This window comes from Miscanthus floridulus, chromosome 1 (assembly GCF_019320115.1).
Source record: "Miscanthus floridulus cultivar M001 chromosome 1, ASM1932011v1, whole genome shotgun sequence".
NCBI lineage: Eukaryota > Viridiplantae > Streptophyta > Magnoliopsida > Poales > Poaceae > Miscanthus > Miscanthus floridulus.
The window spans coordinates 62922217-62944476 of record NC_089580.1 but is presented as its reverse complement, the minus strand read 5'-3'; the positions used below and the strand labels follow the sequence as shown (position 1 = coordinate 62944476).

At 45.1% G+C, this 22260-nt stretch overlaps 2 protein-coding genes and 1 long non-coding RNA gene across 7 annotated transcripts; 2 read left to right on the top strand and 1 right to left on the bottom strand.

Moving 5' to 3' along the window:
- Positions 1-5912: 5912 nt before the first annotated feature.
- LOC136457814 (uncharacterized) lies at positions 5913-6377 on the bottom strand. The gene has a single exon (XM_066457822.1). The coding sequence runs from the start codon at positions 6375-6377 to the stop codon at positions 5913-5915; it is 465 nt and encodes a 154-aa protein (XP_066313919.1).
- Positions 6378-13436: 7059 nt separating this feature from the next.
- Positions 13437-15063, top strand: LOC136457806 (classical arabinogalactan protein 9-like). Its single transcript, XM_066457814.1, has 2 exons — positions 13437-13487; positions 14584-15063. Exons 1-2 carry the CDS (start codon positions 13437-13439, stop codon positions 15061-15063), a joined length of 531 nt encoding a protein of 176 aa, XP_066313911.1.
- A 3917-nt stretch (positions 15064-18980) lies between these two features.
- On the top strand, positions 18981-22012 carry LOC136485281 (uncharacterized). Of its 5 annotated transcripts, none has more exons than XR_010766395.1 (6): positions 18981-19161; positions 19244-19492; positions 19895-19979; positions 20102-20215; positions 20943-21012; positions 21408-22012. It is a non-coding gene; the product is annotated as an uncharacterized lncRNA (long non-coding RNA). The 5 variants fall into 5 exon arrangements; XR_010766389.1 differs by having other exon boundaries at positions 19235-19492; XR_010766393.1 differs by having other exon boundaries at positions 19235-19492; positions 21405-22012.
- Positions 22013-22260: the final 248 nt, after the last annotated feature.

Below are 22260 nucleotides of genomic sequence, written 5' to 3'. Positions count from 1 at the left end.
TCTCATAGTATTGCCAAGATTAGCCATAGATGTGATTTTGGGAATCAAATGGATGAGTGGGCACGGAGTTCTTATCGACACATCCACTCGAACCATTATGTTGAGGGAACCAAAAGGGGATGGTGCTTTCCTAGCTGAGCAGTTGTGAATCGTCGTCGAGCAGTGTATCCCAAATAAGGCTTGCCATAAGGATGTAAGGAGCTTAAGTTCAAAATCAAAAATTTCCTCGCAGTGGACCAAGTGTGCCCACTTAGAGTCTGACCACGAGAAAGGGAGATTGTCTTCTTCAACTTCAGGAGATGCGGAGTCATCCAGATTAAAGCAAACACACTAACCATAAGGTGAAGTGAGCCCACTTAGTCCTCGAGCCTGACAGTAGGTGATGCAGTCACGTGGTGCTAGGGTCCATAGTAGAAGAAAAGCAGAAGACCAGCCGAGTAGGCGCTAGTCCCTTGGTGGAGCCCTGAAATGAGAAATGCACAGTCACTGCAAGGTGAAGTGTGCCCTCTTAGTCCCCGAGCCTGATAGTAGGTGACATGGTCACATGGTGCCAGGGTCAGAAACAACAGTAACCAAAAGAAAGTCCCCAGTGTGGTGAGAAACCAAGTCATAATGATGACATAGTCCCCGAGCCACAAGTGGAAATCTCGGATAAATCAAATCATGGAGAAAAAACCAGAGTAATGGCTATATAGTAGAAGTTACTGAGCCTTGATGATATTGCAGAGAAGTTGGTGAATATTTGGTGCGCAATTCTAGGTTGCATCGGAGAATAGGTGATATGGGCCGCAGTTGCGTGGAATCCTAGATAACGGCCTAGCACGCTGCTTCGGGGAATTCAGAAGGGCACAAATCATGGCGCGGTTTACCAAAAACCATTGAATGCGAAAAGTGGAGAGGGTGCCATTATAACTATGCTGCCACACTCCACACTCCCACCTTTTCCACTTTGCCACTTCATCTTCCTCCTCGGCCTTGCACTCCCCCATTCGTATGCACATGCGCTTTCATCGCCAGTCCCAATCTAGATCTGAGGAATGGTGCCGAAGAGAGGAATTGGCAACACGAAGAAGGTGGCCACCGAGGTGAGTCATGACAAGGAATGGGTGCCATCGCTCATGGGGGAGACGAAGCTCAATGGGATGGAGGAGGTGGGCGTTCTTCTTGACCGTGTCACCGCCGGATGGCGTTCGACCGATGGTGAGCCCTACCCGAAGCCATATACTAATGAAGTCATAGTTTTTGAAGATTATTTCTAGCGCAGATTAGGACTTCATGTTCATCCTTTCTTGCGCAATTTGTTGGAGTATTGTGGAGTAAGCCTGTGCAATCTACATCCGAATACTATCTTGCATATTGCTGTCCTTATCCACTTCTGCGAGGCGTATCTTGGCATTCTGCCCCACTTCAACCTCTTATGACACATGTTCTAGCTGAAGAAGAAGGGTGTGGGTGGTTCCAGAGTGGTTGGTGGTGTGTATCTATAGCTCCATGATGGGATGGCGGGCAAGTACATTACTGTGCTACTAAACACCTCGTTGAAGGGGTGGAATGCCAGGTGGTTCTACATGAAGCAAAGCCATCCTACCATCAGATGCGATGTCGACCAGGTTCTGGAGAACTAGAGGAGCTGGGTAGAGAAGCCGACTAGTGCTAATATGGATTAGGTGAAGGAACTCCTTGAGCTGATGAGGGGCATGAAGGTGAACGGAGTGGTGGTTGCGGTAAGCTTCATAGTGCGCCGCATCCAGCCCTGCAAGGAGAGGGCTTATCTAGGCTTTGACTTCATGGGAGATACTAATGGTACCTAGGAGAGGATGGAGAGACTGACAAAGGAGGCCATGCTACACCAAGCCACTGAGCTATTCGCTCCAAACATGCCGTAAAGTGTGCTAGGGTAGCCGAAAGACTTCAACTGCACGAACCCACCTCCTTAGGTAAAAAACTCGACTATTGTTCCTTGTGATTTTATCTCGTATCGGTGCCGAGCAGTGAACTGATTCACTTGTGGAAAGATCCATTTGTAGGAACAGGCGGCGTACTTCTTGGGCATGCCGAGGAGTGATTGGCAAAAGGCAATAGACGCTAGGCCAACCACTCAGCCAGAGGAAGGTGCCGTCAGCACCTCATCCATATCCAGAGGCGCATGTGCTGGTTGGACGGAGAGTCCTCCCCTGATTTCAGAGAAGGTTTAGGGGAAAAGGGTGGCAATAGATGAGCTGGCCCAAAAGAAGAGGAAAACGGCGGGTGTAGCTCCCTGCAAGCTGGGTGGCATCTCACTTGGCGGCGATCAGACCACTCGTACATAGAGTGCGGCGATGTCTGAGTGGTCAGACAATGACGGGGCTCTAGTAGCTCCTCCTCCTAGTACTGAGGCACCACCACGCAACATGTGTGTGGAGGTGTAGTCGAAGGGAGGGGAGGGAGTCCCCATGCAGTAGATGGAGGAGAGGCCGATAGCGGGGGCCACAAGACCTCTAGCCTAGGGCTTGAGGGTTGACCCCAGAGCCATGCCTCGATGCTTAGGGAGGCAGCACTAGTTCAGAACCATCTACCAGGAAGCTGATGTGTAAGTATCCCTGCCTTGGAGTCGGTTGATGTTAGATCTTTATAGTTGTGGTGATTGATGAGCTGATCTGATGCAGAACAAGGCATACGGAGGATCTGAATCCCTCTGTCCAGTCTAGCGAGCAGCCATGGGCTGTTCCTGGTGCGGAGGCCATGCCGGCGAACTCCATCCTAGAGTCCCTAGGTGCTTGGCGTTTTGTGGAGGAGTCAGCCACCACTACTAATGGAGTTGGTGACAAAGAACGGTTGGCGACAACGGCGGCCGATGCGATGGAGATGCCAGGAGTGATGGTGAGAGCCACCAAATCTTCAGAGGAGGGAACGAGAGCTGCCGGCGCTATGCTAGAGCAGAGGTCAACACCGTTGGAGGAGCATGCGGCGCGCCCTGAGATGTCACAGGGTGTGGTCAGTCATCGTGTGCGGGCACTAAGCCCCCTAGGAGTGCCACCGGCTATGGAGGAAGAGGATGAGGTCGAGGAGATTGAGCATGAAGAATCACGACCTCAAGCCATCTGAATCCTCTGCAAGCGGGGGGATGAAGTGGTGGTCATGGAAGAGGAGGACACCTCCAGGGAGGTGAAGAGGCTATGGTCCACCTTTCCATAGCCATGAAGCAGATCGAGGTTAGTATTGCATCGATGATGCCCGTCTTTAGCATTGGAGAATATTTACAATCTTTGTGCTTTGCAGGGCATAGCGTGAACTACCGTACACCGGTAGTAGCTGATCAAGAGGATGGAGCCCCTCGCCAAGGAGAACGCGAAGCTGAAGGAGGCAATGAAAATGATAGAGAAAAATGTCTAGAGGGCCCAGCACAAAAGGGATCTTGCCGAATCAAACATGTGGGACCTAGAATACCAAAAGGGCACCTTATTTGAGCAGCTAACGACCGTCTTCGAGCAGCTAAAGCACACCTCTGAGTAGCTAGAGTGCAACTCCAAGCAGCTGAGAAGCGTCTCCGAGCAAAAGAAAGGTACGATGGATCGACGAATTTGTTCTGCATTGGCAAATAGTCTTATTGTTGCTGATGACCATTACATTTGTAGAGCAAGATGTGGAGCTTGGCTGGTTGCATCAAGTCATCAGTTAGCTCCAAGAGAAGGAGAAAGCGTCTGGGTGAGCGAAGAAACTGGCCAAGGAACTGGATGGTGAGTAGTTCGTGGTCGGAGTTGTTGCTGATATGATTCCTTCGTGTGACGAATCCCTTTGGTGTCTACAGAATACCATCGAAGAACCAGGGCGCAATTCAATGTGCTGGAGCTAGAGGCGCAAACCCAGAGGAGTAAACTTGACGCCGTAGTAGCCAGAGTCAAGCCGGTGCTTGACTGTATCAACATGGAGGTGGCTCCTCAGCTCAACGATAGGCCACCATGTCTAGACACCATCATCGACAGGTGCAAGGCGGTGTGGGAGAGCTTCAACCAAGATGCCACTGTCTCTGTCGTGACCCATGCCATGGCGATGGCCCGGTCTCATTATCCTACCATCGATCTTCAACCGAGATTCGCTAGAGGGATGGCTACGACGAAGCAGCCACAACTGGAAAATGAGGTGGAGGACGCGGCGAAGAGGCTGGCCGGCGATGTCGATCTGTTTGATGAGGTAGATGGTGAGGGCCAAGCTCAGTGTCCTAAGTAGAGGGAAACCTATATGTAATAGCTGGAGAGGAGAGTTAAATGCGCAAGAGCATGAACAAACATTTATGTATTTGTATAAATGTTGTAAGTAGACGTCGTGTGCATGTTTATGCAGTTGGCTAGCACTTTCGGTGAAAGATAGATGTATTGTTAACCCTAACGTATTTATACATGGTATAAGTAGCATCCGAGCAGTTAGTTCATTACTAGGCTCTTGGCCTTGGCTAGCTCGTATTCCATAACATCGAGCGCTGGAGCCTGTGCACATATAGGAGGAACAGATGTGACCAAGGAACCATAGCTGACCACTCATAACGTAGAGTGCGGAGCCTGTAGCACGTGTAGGGAGAGATCAGAGACTAGGTTTTCTCCAAAGAACACAGAGCAGAACATGTGTTGCTCGATGGTTGGTGAAATATCTTTGACATATTTTAGTATGGAGAAACATGGCAGAGCATTTATGGAGATCACGTATAATTATCGGAGTTTGTTAAGGAGTAGCTTAGAGCTGGCGACCGTGAATCAAGATTAAACTGAAGTGGAGAAATAGTGGACACAAATTATGGCAACAAAAACTTTATTCATCATGGAGTGGAGAGTACATATCTAGAGTATTTCAAGGATAGAAACGTATGGGGTGCTCGATGTTCTACGAATTGGGGATATCAGTTCTGTCCATGTCACTTAGCCGATAAGACCCTGGTCGGGTAACATCTTTGACCAAGTAAGGCCCGTCCCAGGGGGAGGAGCGCTTGTGCATCCCTTCGGTTTTCTACTTTCGATGGAGAACGAGGTCGCCGATAGCAAATGAACGACCTTTGATATTGCGATTGCAGTATCTTCGCAGGCCTTCTAGGTATTTGGCTGTTCTGATGCAAGTGATCAAGCGTTCTTCTTTGGCCCTATCGACGTCCTCTGCCTGAACAACTGCTGCTTGCTCTTCATTATAATGCTCTACTCTGGGTGCTCGGAAAGCAATGTCCGTGGGAAGTATGGCCTCTAAGCCATAGACCAAAAAATATGGAGACACACCGGTGTTGCGACAAGCTTGAGTGCACAGTCCCTAGACCACAGCTGGGAGCTCTTTGAGCCATCTGCCCGGATGCTTTTCCTCTTTCTAGTATAGCTTCTTTTTGAGAGCATCGAGGATCATGCCGTTTGGCCGTTCAACCTGGCCGTTGGCTCTAGGATGGGCAACAGAGACATATTTGATGGAGATGCATCGGTCTTTGCAGAAGTCCCAAAAATGATGACCAGTGAATGTAGTTCCAAGGTCAGTGATAATGCTGTTCAGGAGACCGAATCTATGGATGATATCTTCGAAGAGCTCGACTGCCTTCTTTGTAGTGGCCGAAACAAGCAGCTTGTATTCGATCCACTTGGAGAACTTGTCGAGGTGACATATGCATACCAAAAACTGCCTGGTGTAGGCTTGAAAGGCCCAATCATGTCCAGACCCTAACATGCAAAAGGCCAAGAGGCTAGGATGGTCTGCAATTTATGTGCCGGCACGTGTATTTGCTTGGTGAAAAATTGACATCCTTCACAATGTCGGACGAGGTCTTTTGCATTGGCGATGGCCATGGGCCAATAAAAACCAGCTCAAAAAGCTTTGCCAACTAGGTTTCTCGAGACCGCATGATTGCCACAGGATCCAGAGTGAACTTCAAGAAGTAGTTTCACTCCCTCTTCTTGGGTGATGCATTTTTATAGTATCCCTTCCTTGGCACTTTTCCTCATCAAGTTCCTGTCCACCAGCACGTAATGCTTGCTGCAGTGAATGAGACATTTAGTTTTGGTCTTGTCGGTGGGTACATCGATGCTGGTGAGGTACTTGATGAACAATTCCCTCCAATCTATAGCCGATGAAGGCACCGCAAGTACTAGCTGCTCGGCAGGGGGGATTTCTTGAATTTCCTTCTCTTCCTTAACAGACGACGTAAAGAGGTCTTGAATGACGACCCCAGGCTGAATCATGGCGCGATAAGAGCCTATCTTAGATAGGTCGTCGACGAGCTGATTTTGATCACATACCACGTGGTGGTACTCGATACCGTAGAACTTCCCTTCGAGTTTCCTGATCTCGACGTAGTGCCCATCCATCTTCTCACTGGAACAAGACCAATCTTTGTTGACCTGGTTGATGACCAACACAGAGTCTCCATATACCATGAGGCATTTGACGCCAAGCTCGACGGCTATACAGAGTCCATGGAGACATGCTTCATACTTCGCGACGTTGTTGGAGGCTAGAAAATGAATGCGGAGAACGTATCGGAGCTTGTCCTTGGTCAGAGTAATGAATAAAATGCCCACACCAGCACCATTGATGTTGAGGGCGCCATCAAAGTACATCACCTAGTGCTCGGGGCAAGCAGCAAGGATGGGCTCTTGGATCTCGGTCCACTCAGCGACAAAATCAGCCAACGCTTGTGACTTAATAGTAGGCCTGCTTCTGAATTCGATGGACTAAGTGCCGAGCTCGACAGCCCACTTGATGATGCGGTCATTGGCCTCTTTTGTTGCGGAGGATGTCCCCTAGAGGGAACTCGGTAACCACGGCGATCTTGTAATACTCGAAGTAATGGTGGAGTTTGAGCGTCGTGACCAGGATAGCGTATAACAGCTTCTGGACCTAAGGGTAACGAGTTTTGGACTCATTAAGAACCTCACTGATGAAGTAGACTGGATATTGCACCTTATAGGCATGCCCGGCTTCCTTGCGCTCAATGATGATATCTGTGCTAACGATGCAAGAGGTGGCGGCAATGTAGATCAATAGGGTTTCATCTGGTAGAGACGCCATCATGATCGGAGGCTTCATTAGGAACAACTTGAGCTGCTCGAAGGCCGTATCTGCCTCCTCCGACTAGGAGAAGTGCTCGGTGGCCTTGAGTAATTTGAAGAACGGTAGTCCCTTTTGGCCGAGGCGTGAAATGAAGCGGCTGAGAGCAGCCATGCACCCTGTGAGCTTTTGTATATCCTTTACGCAAGTTGGCCATTTCATATTGGTGATGGCGGAGACCTTGTTGGGGTTGGGTTCAATACCGCGGGCGCTAACAATGTAGCCCAGGAGTATGTCGGATGGAACTCCAAAGATGCACTTTAAATGGTTCAACTTCCATCGTTATCTTTTTAGGTTGGCGAACGTTTCTTCAAGGTCGACGATTAGATTGTCAGTGGTCTTGGACTTGACGACCACATTGTCGATGTAAGCTTCGACGTTGCCCTATCTGTTGATCGAGGCACGTCTGGATGGCCCTTTGGTAGGTCGACCCGGCATTTTTGAGTCTGAATGACATGGTGGTGCAGCAATACACACCGAAAGGCATGATGAATGATGTTTTGATCTGTTCATCCTCTTTGAGAGATATTTGGTGATAGCCGGAGTAATAGTCGAGGAAGGAGAGGAGTTTGTAGCCGGCGGTGGAGTCTACAACCTCGTCTATCCGAGGCAGACCGAAGTAACATGATGTATCTTGCCGAGCAGTTGTAGATAAATATTATGTTTGTTTGAGGTGTTCATATTTTAAATATGAGTAATTTCCTTCCAGTTGGTCCTGTATTGCGTCACCAGCCCCGACTAGCCCATACTCCATAGCGTAGAGTGCTTAGTACCCGTTTACAGGTAAGAGCACAGGTGTCGCCTAGGAGCCACTGCTAATCACCCATAACGCAGAGGGCTGGCGCTCGTGCACGTGTAGATGTGAGATCGAGTATAGGGCTGTCTTTGGGTTACACAAATAAGAACGCGGCTGGTCGGTGAGTTGATGGAGAATATCTTAAAGATATTATGCATGGAGAACGAGCGGAATATCTTAAACATGGAGAAGAAAATCAATTGGAGATGTGTTTATATTTAATATAAACTGCCCCAAGCAGTTAGTTTGTAACTGAGCCCCCAAGCCCCGGCTAGCCCGTAAACCGTAACGCGGAGCATTGGAGCTCGTGTATGTGTAGGAAGACAAGCGTCACCAAGGAGTCACTGTCGACCACCCATAACGTAGATGGCTAGCGCTCGTGCACATGTAGGGAGAAGCCAGAGACAGGGCCGTCTCTAAAAAACACAAGAGTAAACGTGGCTGTTTGGGGAGCCGTTGAGGCAAAAACGTATGTCATCTTTAAGATTTTATACATGGAGAAGAAATGGAGTATCTTATAAAGATACTAAACATTGAGAACAACCGGAGAAATAATAATTGGAGAAACGTCGTGGCAAAACTGTATTAAATATAGATATAGGAAGGATACTTATCTTTAGTCAGAACGTCTAGTCGGCGGCGTATGACGTTGTCGTGTCGGCATCGATGAAATTGTCAGGCTCTTGAGCTTTCCAACCTGTCGTCATGGCAATAGTCATGGTTGTCACAGCGCCGTCCTTCGCGGCGATCATCATTGCGACGCGGCAGGTGGTCAGAGCGAGTAGTCCGGACGGCTCGCTTAACGGCTCGGGGCATGAGGGATTGAATGAAATAGAATAGGTTGCACTGAATAAAAAAAAACCCAAGGAAGAGACTTGACCAAAAACCTCCCAAACTAGTTTAACTAGCCCAAGCCGTGACCTAGACCGAGAGTCCGTAGGCCTTGTGATGCTTCCAAAGGATCCATGCCCCTTGGAAAATAACTATGTTTAGCCCCTTCTTCATTTCCTTTGATAGTTTCTTGGTAGCTTTAATTTGTGCCACCAATCAGCGAAGGAAATTTCATGAGAGCAGGTACTCAATCTTGTAGGCCCAACACGGATAGAATCTGGTACCAGAAATCCAGTGCAAGCACACAGGTGGTCAGGAGATGTTGGATGTTCTCCTCCTGGTCGCAAAATGGACATTGACTGGGATGTGGAAGTCCTCTCCTCGTGAGTCTGTCAGTCGTGCAGCACCTATTTCTTATTGGCATCCAAAGGAAGAATTTGCATTTCGCTGGAGCCCATGATCTCCAAACTCGACACCAAGGCTCGAAAGTAATTGAACCATTGAAGAACTGAAGGCCCGGCAGGCAGACTTGGAGGAAAAACAATTTGATGCTTCTAGTCTCCAAAGGTGGATATATGCATCCTAGGTAAGTATTGTCCCTTGGAGGATATCCCACAACTGAAAAAATTCAAACCAACCAACCAAAGAGAGTCCTCCTTTGATGTCTGCTGGCCAATCATGAGCTTGTAATATCTTGTGCGACATGTGCGGGTATTCTGCGGTACAGCGGCCACCACACTCGGTGCAATATCTTGTACGGAGCAGCCCATAAGCCATCGATCTGACCAGAAATGCGTGCTACTCCTATTTCCGACCTTACTCTCCATCATAATGTTGAACATGGCTGTGGCATATGGGTAAACTTGTATGTCCAGACTGGCCCAAGCTCTGTTGGGGTCTATCTTTTTGAGCCACAACCATCAAATTTGGAGCGCCCAACCCATGAACTCCATGTTAAGAATACCAAGGCCACCATAATCCAAGGGTTGCTGCATCTTATCCCAAGCGACCAGGCAACAACCTCTATTTACTTGTTTCTGTCCCTTCCAAGTGAAATCTCTTCTTAATTTATCAATGGACCGAATAAACCACTTGGGAACCTTGATAGCGATCGACACATAGATGGGAATAGCTGATAACACAAAACGTACCCAAGTAACTCTACCAGCCATCAGCCTGTTCGGGAGGCCGTATCGTATCGTGGATTATTTACTGCTGGCTGGTTTGGTGTGAGAGAAAAACACTGTTTCCGGCTGGAAATTTACGATCGTTTACGAGCAAGCGAACAGTGACCCCAAATAAGTGCGGAAAAGCAGTAGGCGTACATGGCAGGGTAGATGACACCATCTCCACGTGCGATGGCTCACATCTGATAGGAACAACGCAACTCTTTTGCGGGTTACAGTGAAGACCGGATGCCTCACCAAAATTATGAAGAAATTCCATTATCAGTCCCATCTCTTCCTCAACAGGCCAGATGAATAAAGCGACATCATCAGCGTATAGCAAGATACGCTGCCAGGATTACGCCGAAAAAGAGGTTGTAAAAGATCCAACTCTTCGGCCTTTGTAAATAAAATGATTAGGACATCCATTGCCAATATAAAAAGCATGGGCGAGAGGGGGTCTCCCTGGCGGTGCCCTTGTTGGTTCCTGATTACACCTCTGGGCTCTACATTGAGCAACACTAGAGTTGAAGATGTAGCGAGCAGATTTTAAACTAGGTTGCGCCAAACCTGTCCAAAATCCAAGTGAAAGCTCTTCTTAATTTATTAATGGACCGAATAAACCACTTGGGAACCTTGATAGTGATAAACACATAGATGGGAATAGCAGATAACACAAAACGTACCCAAGTAACTCTACCAGCCATATTCACGAGGGAAGCCATCCAAGCCGGCATTTTATCACCAATTCTTTCTATCCATGATAATAACTCAGCCTTCGTGACTTGTTTGTTCAAGACCGGTAACCCCAAATAAGTGCAAGGAAAAGCAGCAGGCGTACATGGCATGGTAGATGACACCATCTTCAAGTGCGATGGTTCACATCTGATAGGAACAACACAACTCTTTTGCAGGTTACAGTGAAGACCAGATGCCTCACCAAAATTGTGAAGAATTTCCATTGTTAGTCCCATCTCTTCCTCAACTGGCCAGATGAACAAAGAGACATCATCAGCGTACACCGAGATGTGCTGCCCAGGATTACGCCGAGATAGAGGTTGTAGAAGATCCAGTTCTCTGGCCTTTGTAAATAAACTGTTTAGGACATCATTACCAATATAAAGTGCATGGGCGAGAGGGGGTCTCCCTAGCAGAGCCCTTGGTGGTGACTGATTACATCTCCGGGCTCTCCATGGAGCAGCACTCGAGCTGAAGTTGTAGCAAGCAGAGTTAAAACCAGGTTGCGCCAAACCTTTCTAAGATCCAAGCAAGTGCGCTAGAATTTCCAATAAAAAAGCCCAAGAGACTGATTCAAAAGCTTTGGATACGTCCAGCTTTAGAAATATACTTGGCACTTGATGTCGATGGAGAAGTTTGATTGTTTGCTGGACCAAGATGTAGTTCTCATGGATACAACGACCGTGGATAAATGCGCTTTGGTTTGCAGACACCAATCTGTCCAGGAAAAAGTCTCACAAAACATAACCACGAATTATTATTTTGAATAAAATAATCATCAGGAATAATGATAGACATGGGATCTAAACTATTTTCTATTTCACATGTCATTTTTTTAAAAAAAAAGTCTAAAGTAACACCTTAAATCTATATCTTAGTTAATCACCTCTGCTATTCTAGAATAGTAACCTCATGTAACCTCTAAACATTCATCTAAATTTCCATATATGCCAGTATTAACAATGACTATTAACCCTCTAAATCTGCTTCCAAAATTGTCAAATAAAAAGATCCACACTCCTATATATGTATGCTTTTATTTACTGAACATCTACTGATATAGAAAGAATTAAACCACGATGTACGTGCATGATGTGTGTTATCATACAGAAAGTGTATTTATATATACAGGAAACACTAGGGATATCCACTACACTAAGGGCCTGTTTGGAATACGGGATTTTTTCCCGTTCCTGTACTTTTTCCTGTGAAAATGAACTGATTCCTGTGAAATTCCTGCGTAATTCCTGTGAAATTCCTGCGTTCCAAACAGGCCCTAAAGTTTTAGCTAAACACATGTGGAACAGTGGAGGTGCGATGCAAATGGAAAGCTATGTGAATAACATATAATTTTTTTGGCGAGATAAAGAACATATAAATTAATCTGTACGAATACCAACATAGATATGAGAAAGAGTAAATATAAACAATTTTGATTAGTTGTGGATCCTAAATTTATTTATGAACTTTTGATTAACGCTATTCTCTTAAAAATAAGGCCCTGCAGGAGCATGTCTCGTTCGGCTATTAAATTAGAATTTCCTGCGTGAGTATCTAAAACTGTTTCTAACAACGACTGCGAAAAGATTAATCTAACTCTGTTATCTGTCCATGGCTGGCCGGATTAATTTTTTCGCTCCGGACAGCCGGCAAGGTTATACTGTCAGGGGAATGGACAAATATCTACTACTGTGCACACTAGTTGCGTTTTGGCCTTTATTAGGTTTCTAATAATGTGCTGGACTGTGTTACTCCCTCAGTTCCAGAAAAAATGTCATTCTCACTTAAGGAGCAACATAGTAAATTTTGACCAATTGTATATAAAAAGTATTAATATTTATAATACGTAATTAGTACCATCAGATAAATTGTTGAATATGTTTTTATAATAAATTTATTTAATTTATAATATTTTTTATAAAGCTAGTCGAACTTGAGAATGTTTGACCAAGATAGCATCCTATAGCGTCATCTTTTATGGGACAGAGGGAGTATGTCATGTAGATGTAGTGCCCTGAAAGATATGCGGATGATGGTAAATTTTGGATATGGATTCTACTCCCTCCGTTTCAATTTATAAGTCGCTTTGACTTTTTTGGTTCATCCATTTTGCTATGCACCTAGACATATTATTATATTTAGGTACATAGGAAAATGAATGTACCAAAAATGTCAAAGTGACTTATAATTTAAAACGGAGGGAGTACCATTTAAAAAATGTACAAGATGTTTTAATAAAGTCAGACATAATTACCGGTGTTATATATACAATCATATATTCATATATATTACACCTCGAATGGAATCATACTCTAGATTGGTAATAGTTACAAAAATAAAAGTCGGCTTCGTGTTTCAATTCTGAACTTCCGTGCAAATCTCTTCTGACTCTAGAGTAGCAGGGCCAGGTCAAATTTCAGTAGCACTTCTCTCGTTCTGGCAGTCTGGCACGGAAATTGAACTCATTTTTTGCCTCATACTATATGCATGGTCCCCGAACTCTTCCGAAGGACGGACTAGGTCTAATCAGCTTCGAAAACAAAACAACAGCTTGCTCATCAGTTGTTCTTGCATGCGCAGGAATTACCGCTCTTGCTCATCAATTGTTCTTGCATGCGCAGGAATTACCAAGAGGATACGGTAACAACGCAGCGAGCTGACTGCCTGACACATGCCATCACATACAGATAGCATCATTCCTGTTACAGCGCACTTGTTTCAGATAGGGCCATTTAACCTGGTGTTGAACTAAACGATCTGAGAAGTGAGAGCACGCCTATATATACGGCCCACGAGCCAAGGGGCAGTGCATCCCAAGCACCTCGATCGAGCTCATTAGGAATAAATAAATAGCGATGGCGAAAGCTAAGACTGCTATAGTCATCGTCATCCTAGCTCTGCTTCAGGTCTCATGGGCCACAGCCCTGATGCTCGATAACCGCGGCGGCAGCGTCTGGGCCACAGCCGGCGGCGGCACTACGGGAAACAAAGCCTTTGCCGAGTGCAAACTGCTTTGCTGAGTGTCAAAAATCGGACACTCGGCAAAGAATTGCACTCGGCAAAGAATTATTTGCCGAGTGCTGGACACTCGGTAAAAAAGGGCACTTGGCAAATGACTTCTTTGCCGAGTGTCAGGCTCGCGGCAAAAGCTCGGCACTTAGCATAGGCTGCCCCGCATAACAGTGTTTGGCCACGTCCTTCTTTGTCAAGTGCCTGCTGTTAGCCACTCGGCAAAGATTTTTTTTTGAAAAATACTTTGCCGAGTGCCCCTGACATGGCGCTCGGCAAAGATTTAATATTTTTTTTGAAATGTCTTTGCCGAGTACCTAACAGCTTCGGCACTCGGCAAAGGGTGGAATTAAAAAAATTATATATTTTTTGAATTACCTTTGCCAAGTGCTCCTGTGAAGACACACGGCAAAAGAGCCCTTTGCCGAGTGCCATGCTCCGGCGCTCGGCAAAGTTTTTTTATTTTTTTTGTTTTTGCCTCCAGATTTTTTGTGTAGTCCTTCTAAAGTACCAGGAACTCCTTGTTAGAATTTGAGGATTTTTTGTGGCTTTTTGATATATTTAGTTACGTAATTTTGCTTACTTGAATTTTTTCAAAAAATATAAATTTGAACTGCACGTGGTACGAATAATGGAATTTAATGATTCAAAAATTGATAGTCATGTTAGTGAGTGTAGTGTGAGGCCGTATCCAGGAACGGACCCGAAATTTCGGACATCTTGTTCACGAAACATGACCACAAACTTGCGTACGAAGTGTTTTTAAAATCTATAAAAAGCAAACTAAGTCCGAAAATCATGAAACTTGTTGAGATGTCGTGATATCATATGTGGAGGCTATGATAAAAATTTCAGAAGATTTCGTCCATGTTGTCACGTACGATGCTTACAAACCAGAACACTCTAGGTTTGTAAATATCACGTTGTGCACGTTGTCACGAGTAAATGTCACGTTGTGCATGTTGTCACGTATGATTTTCGGACTTCATTTAGCCCCCGCGCCGCGCGCCGCCCTCTGCGCCCACGCCGGCCCGCCCCCGCCCCCGCGCCCCGTGCCGCCCTCTGTGCCCACGCTGGCCCGCCCCCGCCCCCGCGCCGCGCGCCGCCCTCCACGCCCACGCCGGCCCGCCCCCGCCCTCGAGCCGCGCGCCGCCCTCCCCTCCCCGTGCGCCGCGCCGGCGCCCACCCCCGCACCTGCTAGCCACTAGGCCGTGCGCCGGCGCCCGCCCCCCGCCCCCGAGCCACGCGCCGCCCTCCCCTCCCCGTGTGCCACGCCGGCGCCCGCCCCCGCGCCTGCCAGCCACCAGGCTACGCGCCGGCGCCGATGCCTGCCCCCGCCCCCGCGTCCGCGTGTGGCCGAGCGTGGCCAGCTCACCCACGCCGGCCCACCAACGCCGAGGAGCCGGCCCTGCCCCCGGCCACACCCCGTGGACCACCCGCCCCGACGCTGGCCATGCCCGACCCTGTTCCTGACTCCAGCGACCCCGACCCCGACACCGACGCCGCCCGCCCCTGCCCCTAGCGCCCGTCAGGTATGCCCTCTCTCTTGTTGTTGTCGTGGTAGTGATAGTTATAGTAGTATTAGTTGTAGTAGTAGTGCTAGTGGTAGTAGTAGTAGTAGAACTAATGGTAGTAGTAGTAGAACTAGTGGTAGTAGTAGTAGAAGTAGTGGTAGTAGTAGTAGAACTAGTGGTAGTAGTAGTAGCAATAGTGGTGGTAGTAGTAGTAGCTATAGTGGAAGTAGTAGTAGAAGTAGTGGTACTACATGGATATATTCTTCTGCATGGATTGATATCCAAACTACATGGCTTCTCTTGAGACATATGTGCTTGTCGGCCATCGTGTCGCTGTTTTTTGCAGGTTTTTGAAACCTCACCGTGCAGAGGAGGTTCTACCGATTTTTTTTAAATGACAGTAGTGTGTTCCATTTTTGTAGAGAAGAGCCTGTCGGAGCTGAGTCAGAGTTCCCATCGCTGTGCCGGTCTGCCTGCACTGCGTCGCCTCACCACTGCACCGACCTGCCATGGCCCCGCTAGCATGACTCCGCCACCACCCTAGGTATAACCCCTCTTTCTGTATCGTGGTCATAGATCGCGTAACCCAGTGAGGCGTCTCTCGTTCGAAAGAGATACGGTTGGAGGTATGCTGATCTTTGCATATCTATGACCATATCTGTTTTAGATTGTCCACATTTTTTGGATAGCCCGCGGTTGCGTAGATGGGTTAGTTTTCATGGTCTGCTCCGGTCCGAGACAGTGTTTCGGCATCACCTCCCTATTGTTCTCCAGATATGCACTCTTCTTTGGCAGGACGTGTATCTGGAGAATAGCGGGGAGGTGCTGCCGAAATTCTATCTCGGATAGGAGTAGAACATGAAAACTAACCTCATCTACGCATTCGCGGGTGGGATTAGGACCTATCCTCACCTATTAGACAGTAGGAATACCATGTAGATGCAATTGATGGTTACATTACTCACTGATACATATGTTAAAGGATGGATGACCGTCAGTGGATGTACACGGGCCGGAGAAGTCAGAGTGATTATGCCATGGAATGGATGAACAAGACCGATGCTTTCTTGAACAGTGAATTTGGCAAGGCTGCTAAAGGACATTGCCTAGTTTTGTGTCCCTACAGCAAATGTGGAAACAGGAGAAGGGTAAACAAGGTGGAAATGGGTAAACATCTTGTGAAGAATGGATTTACGCCGGACTACACCCGGTGGGTCCACCATGGTGAAGCCCATCATATGAGAGAGGAGGTGGTGAGACCACGGGTGGAGGCTTTTGATGCTGATGTCGGGGGTAGCAGACATGTTAGATGACTTTCACCAAGGACAGTTCGATGAGGGACGTGAGAAGGAGGAGATGGAGGCAGCCGCACAGGCATTCTATGACATGATGGACTCGACACAAAAACCCCTTCACGATCGGTCAACGGTGTCTCAACTGGATGCCATTAGACGCTTAATGGAGTTGAAGTCCGAGTTAAACTTGAGTCGAGAAGGCTTCGATAAGATGTTGGCCGTGATTGGCACCCTGCTTCCGAAGGGCCACATTCTGCCAAAGAGCATGTACGAGCCACAGAAACTCTTTCGTGCATTTAAGATGTTGTATGAGCAGATACATGCTTGTCCGAAGGGGTGCGTCCTATTTAGGAAAGAACATGAGCATGCAAAGTTCTGTCCAGAGTGTAAATCCTCTAGGTACCAGGAGGTAGACTCTAATGATGGCCAGAAGAGGCAACTTACGATCCCCGTGAAAATCCTACGGTACCTTCCGTTCCTACCGAGGATCCAACGGCTATACATGACCGAGGAATCCATGAAACATATGACATGGCACAAAAATGGCAAACAGTACAATCCTGACAAGATGGTACATCCATCCGATGGTGAAGCTTGGATCCGCTTTAATGACAAACATCATGACAAAGCAGATGAGGCTCATAATGTATGTGTCGCGCTGGCAACAGATGGGTTCAATCCTTATGGAATGATGGCTGCCTCATACACATGTTGGCCCATCACTACATGAAATCCTTCTATGACAAAAATCTTCATGACGGGGCAAATTTTTGTCATATAATGTATCATAATACGACACAAAAGTTTGTAGCATCATAAAATCAGGAGAGCCAGAACTATTTATGATGATACTCTTTGTTTTATCACATAAAGGTACCAAGTGTCGTCACAAAATGTAAGTCGCCAGGAGGCGGTTGACGGTGGCATTTTTATGACGATATGTGATGTTTTTATGTGACGGCTATGGAGCATCACTTTTTGTTATTTCAAACATGATAGCCCAACGCGGGAGAGGGATAAGGCGTGGGCAACGTTGGGCTCAGAGCTAGGCCTCGGCTCAGGTGAAAAGGAAGAGGGGGCACGGGTGGAGGGAGATAGGCCGTGCCCGAAAAGAGTAGGGCCGAGAGATGTTTTTTTCTTTTTCCTTTCTTTTTTTCTTTTTAATTTGTAAATCCATTTTGAGTTCAAATTCAAGAGCTTTAAATTGTTCAAACAAATTCGTACGAAGAAATGACCAACACCAAAGTTTTAGATCTCAATGAGTTGTACAACTTTGTTGTTGCTCACTTTTTCATTTGAAATCATTTTACTATGTCAAAATTCTATTCGAATTTATCAAATTTTGAAACTCAAATTTAAAATTACCCAAACGAATTTGGATGAAGAAATGACCAATATCAAAATTGTAGGTCTCAATGAGATCTACAACTTTATTGTTTATAACTTTTTCATTTGAAATCATTTACTCTCCCAAAATTCTGTGCAAAGTTCTTATATACCGAAGTTCTCACAAATCATATGAACAAGCCCAGTTTTTCTTTTTAATCTCTGGCTAAAACTTGTAACTAGTCTTTCTCCCTCGTACTAACTTCAAATTTAATGATATTTTTTCTAAAATTTTCTAAAATCATGCTCTATCAATTTATTGTGTTCTTATAGCTATTATTTTTGTCATTTTTTCATGTGACTTTGTTCTATCAATTCAAATTTTGAATTTCAAAAAATAGCAACTTCAAACAACATTTTGAAGTAGTAAATCATTTCAGCTGAAAAGATGATGAACATAAAAGTTGTAGAACTCATCGAGGTCTACAACTTTTATTTTGTTTATTTCTTCGTCTGACAAAGTGATAGTAACATTGTTCACAAATTTCACATATCTCTCTTATAGTTTATGAAACTATAAGAGAGATATGTGAAATTTGTGAACAATGGTACTCTCACTTTATCGGATGAATAAATGGCCAAAATAAAAGTTGTAGATCTTGATTAGTTCTATAACTTTGTTGTTGATGACTTTTTCATTTGAAATTACTTCGTACTCCAAAATTTTGTTCGAAGTTCTAATATTTTAAAATTCAAAATTTACACTGTCCAAACAAAGTTATGTGGAAAAATGACCAAAACAAAAGTGGTAGATCTCGATGCGTTATACAACTTTGTTGTAGATATTTTTTCCATTTGAAAACATTTATTACGCCCAAATTATGTTCAAAGTTCTCGTCTTTTGAAATTTAAAATTTAAATTCTTTAAACTAAATCGGATGGGGAAATGACCAAAATAGAAGTCATAGATCTCGACGATTTTCTATAACTTTGCTAGTGATGACTTTTTCATTTAAATTCATTTAGTATCTAAAAATAATATCCCAAAAATTATTTATTATCAAAAGAAAAGAAAAAAAATACAACTTGGGCCAATACCTCCCAAAGGTCCAGCTACGGTCTCAGTTGCCATCAGTCGTCCATCTCTCGATCTGACGGTTGAGATCCATGGGTTTCCTCTCAAACCCTAGCTTCTCTGTCTTATCTCTCCCCTGCCTTATCCTACATTCCAACCGAGCCACACACTGAGGGAGGCCGTAGCACGCGTGGCGGCTCTCACAGAGGCTGTGCGACCATGGCCCTCGTGGCAGGTCTTGGCAATGCCCGTACCGCGGTGCGCGTGTGCCGCTCGCTCTTCCTCCTCCTCTGCCGCTGCTGCCTCACTGCCTGGTCGTCGCCGCTAGCCGTGTGCGCACTCCCACTGTGCACCGACGGGCGTGAGCACCTACCCCTTCTGCCAGATTCTCTCCCTCTTCCCGCAGGCGTGTTCTCATTCGCTTGTTTTTGTAGGGGCGCCAGTACCACTGAACAGGACGCTGGGCTTCTGCTCCGCTTACGGCACGGGAAGCAGAAGCAGAAGCAGCTCATGCTCCTTGGCTATCCACCTGGTGGTGAGGATGCTATGGATCCTAGATCCGTGACATGGTGAGGTAGTCTTCCAGCGCTCTAGTCGGTAGGGGATGGTCTGCATCAACCTCAAAGCCAAGCAGTGTCCCTCTAGCTCCAAGCACCACATCCCTTTGCCTGCTTGCGATTCTTGCTTGGGAGGTAACTTTCAGTAGTCTGCGTAATCGTTTTGTCTGTTGCCAAATGCAGATTTTTTTTCTGACAAGATGCCAAATGCAGTTGAAGCCCCCCATGGTAGGAATGGTAGTACGGCACTATATGTTTGATGAAATGCGTCTGACACATGATGTTTCTATTTGCCAAAATATGAAATGTTTGGTCTCTAAAAAAATTATGTTTTAGATCGTTATCACGTTGCTTGTCTTTAAAGGTTGATACATGTTTGACATGAGTATCTGAGTTTTTTGTTATCTAACGAGCCATGCATATTATGGTGAAACTTCATCATAGTATGCAAATGTTTGTGAAGCAGCTATGATGTATTGATCTTGCTCCTCATCCTGTTTGCCCTATCTGATGCAAGTGTGAATGGATATCTGACAGACATCCCGGCAACTCTCCTAGGAGGCCACGTAGGCACATGCAAGCTCTCCCTGATTAGATCAATGCTGCAAGCGACGTCTGCCAGGCAAGTTGCTTGTCGTTCTTAATTATTGCCATCTCTTGATAGATTGGTCTTGTTTTGTTAACTATTGCTAAACCTGAGTTTGGTGGTATAGTGTCGTTGATAGTGTTAGCCTTGCATTTCAGCAACCTGCAAGACCTTTTGTGGAGTAGTCGGTCCATACAATTATTTTGTAGCAGCTGAAGAGACCATTACTGCTAAATACAGGAAGGATTGTAGTAGATGACAGCTGCTACAAGGTTGTCAAGCTTATCTTGGTATTTTTTACTGCTCTAAATCAGTATACGTGACCCATATAACTTATAACCTAATTGTACTGAAGCGAAATGGACACTATGTAATTTTCTATCCATTAATACGGTTTATATTTTGTTGCTTTTGTTTTCAACTACATTTTCCAGTGGCACTATAAATGCTGTCAGCCTTGGAACTATGGGAAACTTTCTTAAAAACAATGCATTGTCTTTGTGCTGACCGAGATGCAGAAATGTCATGTTCTTTATAGAAAAGAAATCAGAGGAGAATATGTTTGATTGAGTGGGATGTGGTGTAGTGGTATGAACTTTAAAAATTGCATTCCATTATCTTATTATTACTAAGCTGGCATGATTATCATCCAGCAACCTGCTAACAACACAAGCAGCCACATTTTTAGTGTTGATGGAGTACCTCAAAACAAATTAATTGTGCCAACTCAAGTTTGACCTATTTTTAGTGAATGTCGTGTTGAACACGGAACCGTCATGCATTTTTATTGAACTAGATAGTGCAAGCCATGATATATCTCATTAATCTGTTGCTTTACTCTGCCCTAGAATCAGTACTGATAACTCAATTTGCTACCTAAAAATGGTCCTAATTTTCTTGTCAGTAAACTTACAAAATTCTCATGCAGTAAACTTTCTTGTTAGTTTACTACTTACAATAAGTCGTCATGCTTGTCATATCTCTTTGATCATTGAGCAGGATGACTAATAAGTTGTCAGGAAAGTTTCTTTGAGGGCATCATTAAAATCAAGCCTATGAAGAAAAGAAGGTAGACTATGAATCATATCCCCTTCCCTGTTGCAACTTTATGGTTACAATACAAGCTTTTCTATGAAACCTGTCCTTACTAACTGTATTGAACCTGGACTTGCTCATTTTTATTTCTCTGAACTCCAAGTTATCTAAGTGCTTATGTGCATTGGCTGCTATTAACTATTCTCTAACTGAACCTGTACATGATAATTGATAAGTAATAGATGATTGGGTTTGTTGCTCTATAATACTTAGCCATTTTAAATTTGGACAATGAAATTGTTTTCCACCAGTTCATAAGTAATAGATGATTTAGTTTGTTGCTCTATAATACTTAGTGATTTTAAATTTGGTTGAGTAACAGCTATGTCCACATCTAATAGGATTCACATTTTCCTTCATCTAAAGCAGGAACAATTGGAAGCACAGATTCTTGCTCAACAGGCCTCACTTGAAGCAAACCAAGCAAGCATCTGTTTGTATGTTTGAACTTGTGTGATGAAACTTGGAACTAGTGTGATGTTTGAACTTGCAAGTAATTGTGTCTTCTGCCTTATGCTCTAGAATGTGTGGATGATGGCTTGGCTGATATGTATGAGCTGTGATGAGAATGCTGGAAACATCTGTGACATTTGTCATTGAACTAATACATATGGCAATGCCACATTCGTCACAATGTAAATGTCACAAAATATGTCCTATCGTCACAATAAGTTGTCTAAATCAAGGTTCCTAGGATACAATTTGTGACGGTTGGCGTATTAGGTGACGAGTTGACCAACCAATATGTGACAGTTACAGTCGTCATTAAATGATAGTAATATATGACAACAAAACAAAACCGTCACAGAAGGTCATCACATTTTGTGACGATTTTTCATATTATCGTCACAAGGTACAATTTGTGACGGTCATTATATGACGACTGGCATGACACTGCTTTTTCGTCATAAGATTCTTTTTATGACAAATCCTGTATTTACCATGACATTTTCAGTTTGTCATATAAACCTAGATTTTTTGTAGTGCATCTTCGTTATTCCCCTTAATCTCCCGGTGTCTCCTTTCAATGACATAACGTATTCTTGTCATTGATAATTCCTGGACACCTAGGGAGTAATATGGGTGTGTTCATGGAGCCTATATTTGATGAATTGGTCCGTGCTTGGAACGAAGGGGTATGGACATACGATCGAGCTACAAAGACAACCTTCAAAATGCACGTTTGGTACCACTACTCCCTGCATGACTTTCTAGTGTATGG